The 5,764-nt window shown below is 40.3% G+C and overlaps 1 protein-coding gene across 1 annotated transcript; it reads right to left on the bottom strand.

Annotated features, from left to right (window-relative positions):
• Window positions 1-642: 642 nt before the first annotated feature.
• Window positions 643-1,596, bottom strand: LOC141366215 (olfactory receptor 6N1-like). The gene has a single exon (XM_073871694.1). The coding sequence runs from the start codon at window positions 1,594-1,596 to the stop codon at window positions 643-645; it is 954 nt and encodes a 317-aa protein (XP_073727795.1).
• Between the last annotated feature and the right edge of the window lie 4,168 nt (window positions 1,597-5,764).

The following is a 5,764-nucleotide window of genomic DNA, read 5'->3' as shown; positions in this document are numbered from 1 at the left end:
CAGAAAATATTTTTAGATATGTTCAAATTTAATTAAATACGTCATCATGTTGAAACATTGTGAGTCATTTTTCTAATGAAAGAAACAATTTCCACATTGAGAATGAAGCTGCAGTTTAAACTTAAACTGCATTAGTGTTAAGTAAGACGTAGAGTAAAAAGGGAGATAAGCTAAACACTGACAAGCAGCAGATTTCTAAACAAGCACACAGTTTAGCCACACAAAAACCTTAAATACATGAATTGTTGTCTTGGTTTACATATTTTTCATCCTTGCTGTTGTTTTCTTAAAAGCCACTGATTTCTGATATTAAGATCGCCATTGACCATGGAAAAAAAAGTATATAATCATAATGTGAACTAACAATAAGAGCAACATATTTTTACAGCACATATTAATGTGTTTTGAATATTCATAATTAAAATTTTCATACATGTTTGTGCAGTAACTAATGTAAACATTTAACAAGTAATTTTAAATAAGTATTAGTAAATGTTAAGATGAACCTGTACATTTATACATTTTAGTTTTTTATATATTGTTTGTATATTAATGTTGCTTCATATTAACTAACATAGTTAATGTCAACATATAGGATCTTATTATGAAGTGTCACTAAAATGTTTAACATTGATGTTTCTTTCACTTTGAAATGGAGGGCACTGTTTTCCTGGTTTCTTTTGAAGCAGTTGTGAATTTCCCAAATGCTCTCTTTATTGCATCATGCAGCTCTTTGTTCCTCAGACTGTAAATGATGGGATTCAGTAGAGGTGTCAGCATGCTGTAAAGTACAGCGATGATTATACGAACATCTGGGTCAAATTTTGCTACACGATAGGAGACGTACACAAAGACAGCTGATACATAGGAAATGCACACCACTATTAGATGGGACACGCATGTGCCAAAAGCTTTAAGCTGATCTGCCCTGCTCATTTTGCTGACGGATTTGCATATACAGATATATGAAGTTAAGATAAAAATAAAAGTACCGACAAGGAAAACGACAACTACTGTTAGAGACAAAACGCCATTTCTAGTGGTGTCAGTACAGGCTAGGACTACTGCCGATGAGTGATCACAAAACAAGTGTTTAACTACATTTGGCCCGCAGTATGGCAACAGAGTAGCCCAGATAAATGATGGCAGAAGAATAACGATCCCGAAAACCCACGAACCAAATACCGACAAAACACACAACCGTCTGGTCATGATAGTGGTGTAACGCAGGGGGTTGCAAATGGCTACATAGCGATCAAACGCCATCATGGTCAACAAACCACGTCCTGTCCCTCCGCTTGAAAGAAAAAAGAACATTTGTAAAAGGCATCCTGTTTTAGAGATGGTTCTGACTCCAGTCAGCAACATAAAGAGCATGTTGGGCATTGTTGCAGATGTGAACACTATGTCATTGAAAGACAAAAAATGAAGGAAAAAGTACATTGGGGTGTTGAGTTTGGGGTCAGTTCTAACAAGATATATGATCACGCTGTTTCCACTCAGTATAGAGATGTAAGCAGTAAAGACAAAGGGAAGGATGTATTTTTCCTTCAGTCCATCAAGGATGAAGAACTCCACAGGCCCACTAGTGTTCATATGGTGGCGTAAAAGTGAGCAGGTTATGACCTGTGAGAAAACAAATGTGAGCAAACTGAGCATAATGTATTTTTATGTAATAAACTACTCACTCAATAAATATAAAAGATATTTTAACAATAATTTAAGCAGACCTATGTATGATAGTTCCTCTATTTATAGATAATATTAGTCTTGACTTCAGGCTCTTCACAGACAATCGTTTAGATATTTGATATGTTGGTAACACAATTAACAAACACAATACTTTTATAGTATTTATAAATCTAAGTACATTTATTTTCATATTTACATAATTAAAATCAAAAGTTGTGTAATATTGGCTAATGCACAATTACAAAAAAATATTAGTAAAAATGTATTGTTCATTATTAGTTCATGTTAGCTATAATGCATTTATTGATGAGAACAAACGAATCCTTATTAAAAAGGGTTACCTAAACAATGATTGTAGATAAAGAGATGACTTTATAATCAGACATTAAATAAAACAATTTAAATTATTATTAATATTATTTATAACACAATGAAGATGCAGTTAAAGTTTGTACAGTTTAGATTCAATATAGGTCAATGTTGCTATATTGATTTCATCCTGTATGACTAACAGAGAACAGAGAAGAGTCTTTAAATGATCTCTGATTTGACAAGGATTTTTTTCATTTTCTATGCAATGCTTTGATGATGGTATGCATTTCATATCCCTGACAACATCTCTCATGGCACATCATTAAACATTTGAGTTTTTTTCAAGTAAACAGAATACTTAGGACTGCTTGGGTTGTAAATATTGTAAATACAGGATACTAACATATATATATGTTAGTGTATATATATGTTAAACTTCCGTAGCTGCAGCCACTAACATATATATATTAGTGGCTGCAGCTACGGAAGTTTAATGGTTTCCACCTAGCCTATTTTGCACAATTAAGGTAATCATTTCTGATTTTATATATTTTTGTAATGTACATATTTATATGAAGTTGATGATGATTTGTATTGGATGGACTCAATTTCCCATGATGCATCTGTCACACATTGGAATGTATTGGATGGACTCAATCTCCCATGATGCATCTATGTCACTTCCTGTTAAATGTTTGGTGAATCTAATGAATTAGCTGGTGAGGCTACAGAGGGTAAGCTACCTGTTTGAGGTGCTGCATGCTTCATTGTGTCTCATGTCATGTTTACAAAGGTTTATATTGTTTATGGTCAACTCAACAACGAATTATGACATCCTCTCTTGGTTTACAAGCCGGTAAAGTGGTATGTTACGCTTTATTTCGGTTATTTTAACAATGATTGACATTGTGTTTGGGTTTATGAATGTATGATTGACGGTGGTATGTTGTCTTGTGTTTGTGTAGTTCTACGTTGTTTATGTTTCCTTGTTGGAGAAATAAAACATCAGTTTGGAGAACCTGGCCTTGGATTTGTGACTAAGAGCGGTACAGTAGAACACTTCGGTGAAGTCAAGGACCAGAAGTAGTCAAACCTGCATGCGAAATTGGCAAGCTATTAAGAGACTGCAGCAAGTGTTTGGCAAGAAGTGGTCTACACATTCGGAATGGATTTCTCTTTAGGAGACTGAAGTAAAGAGCTAACAAGTAAGGCTAAGCGAGCAAGCAAGCACTTAAAGTTGGTGTTTGAAGTCGTGCAGCATATCTGTGAATTGTCATCAGAACTTCATTGTTTTTTTCTCGTGCTTTCTAAAGGATCATGAACATTCCGATTCATTGAACTACTTTAAGAGTGGACTATTGAGTTGCATTGAAATTGCAGTTTGCATTGACTCATGTTTGAATGTTGAATGAATGAATTTAATGTTGTAGCCTGTTGCACATGACCTACAGTGAATTCTACTTAAGTCTGTTTCTATTGAATTGTTTGTTTTGTCTGCATTTAAAGTTTCTTGATATTTCATTGCAGCTTAGTTATACTAACTTGTGTTTGTAGACTATTGCAATTTTGAAATTCTATTTATAAATTCATTTCAAATCTTAACTTGTTTATAATTAGGGTTTGTGTTTAAACACTAATTATATTGAAGCTTACTGTAGTGCTATATATTGATACAACGTTACCTCATTTTAATAACAGATTAGTTTCATTCCACACACAATTATTACAACATACAGAAAGTTAAAAATGTCAGACTCTAGTGAACCCACATTAAAGTACACACAAGAAAGAGTCGATTTTCCTGGCCAAGAAGACTTAAACAAGAGACCGATCGAAGAGAACACACAAGCTGAAGATTTGGTGCAAGCTCAACAGCTTATAGAAACTTGTAACGGGTGTGCTTTAAAGAAAGCGATGAAGAGAAGAATCCATGTGCAAAAGGTGTTTATTATGTAAAATCCCAGTAAGGGCCAGCAAACAAATCCAAAGGGTTAATCCAAAATCAGAAATCCAAAGACAGGCAAAATATATCAGGGCAGGCGGCAAAACAGGCAATAAATCCAAATACAGGCACAGATCAAAACAGGAACAGATACAAAAACAGATTAACAGGTAAACAGATTCAGAATACAGAATACAGACAGGATGGGGCGATGTAATAATCAGCCAGGAACAGCTATACAGGAAGTGCTTAAATACAGACAGACAGGAAGTGTGAACTGTGACATGGCATGATGTATATCAAAATAAAAGCCAGAACAGAACAGGATGTCAAAAAAAAGTCCAAAATACAAAAATACACAGAATACAAGAAAAACACAGAACAAAACCATTACAGAACCCCCCTCTAAAGGGCGACTCCCGGAGCCCAACAAACAAATTATCAAGTCCAATAGAGGGTGGGCGGGCGGGCCAGGACCTCTTGGCGAAGGCAGGGCAGTTCAGGAGAGGTCCTGGGTCATATGGCCAGGATGGTCCAGGGTCGTGGGGCCAGCATGGTCCTGGGTCATGGGGCAGATGCGGGCCTGGCTCATGGGGCAGATGCGGGCCTGGGTCATGGGGCAGATGCGGGCCTGGGTCATGGGGCAGATGCGGGCCTGGGTCATGGGGCAGGCTTGGACCTGGGTCATGGGGCAGGCTTGGACCTGGGTCATGGGGCAGGCTTGGACCTGGGTCATGGGGCAGGCTTGGACCAGGATCATTGGGCAGACATGGAGCTATATCATGAGGCAGGAATAGACCTGGAACACAAGGAAAGGAAGGGTCCGAGCACACTTTGGCCTCCGCCTTGGTGTCCTCTGCCTCCTTCCTGTGTCCGGGTACTACCCCCCCCCCCCCAAAAAAAAACTTGGGAAAGCTTCCGTGGACCAGGGTGATGATATTCCAGATGGTGGACCAGACAAATCAGATGAGTCAGTTGAGCCAGGTGAATCAGACGGGACAGGTGAGCCAGGTAAGCCAGACGAACCAGACGGGACAGACGAATCAGGCAGGACAGACGAATCGGGCAGGACAGACGAATCGGGCAGGACAGACGAATCGGGCAGGACAGACGAGTCGGGCAGATCAGACGAGTCGGGCAGATCAGATGAGTCGGGCAGATCAGATGAGTCGGGCAGATCAGATGAGTCGGGCAGATCAGACAAGCCAGGCAGATCAGACGAGTCGGGCAGATCAGACGAGTCGGGCAGATCAGACGAGTCGGGCAGATCAGACGAGACGGGCAGATGAGACGAGACGGGCAGATGAGACGAGACGGGCAGATGAGACGAGACGGGCAGATGAGACGAGACGGGCAGATGAGACGAGACGGGCAGATGAGACGAGACGGGCAGATCAGACGAGACGGGCAGATCAGACGAGACGGGCAGATCAGACGAGACGGGCAGATCAGACGAGACGGGCAGATCAGACGAGACGGGCAGATCAGACGAGACGGGCAGATCAGACGAGACGGGCAGATCAGACGAGACGGGCAGATCAGATGAGTCCAGGGGTTCGGGTTCAGGGCCTTGAGAAACATGGGGAACAGCAGAACAAACGGCAGACAAAACGCACCACAGGGCTATGGCAAATTCTGAGAGTCTAAAATCCAAGAGACATACTTCAGGGGAAGATTTAGGCATGGCGGCCATCTTCACGGCAGGTGCAGGGTGATCAATAGCCCTCATCAGTGCAGGTGTGGTGACGATGGCCCTCTGAATTACAGGTGCTGGGATGACGGTAGCTCTCTCACAAACAGGTGCAAGTGCAGAGACAG

This window comes from Misgurnus anguillicaudatus, chromosome 9 (genome assembly GCF_027580225.2).
Source record: "Misgurnus anguillicaudatus chromosome 9, ASM2758022v2, whole genome shotgun sequence".
NCBI classification, from domain to species: Eukaryota; Metazoa; Chordata; class Actinopteri; order Cypriniformes; family Cobitidae; genus Misgurnus; species Misgurnus anguillicaudatus.
The sequence above is the reverse complement of the archived record's forward strand: the minus strand, read 5'-3'. Positions and strand labels throughout refer to the sequence as shown.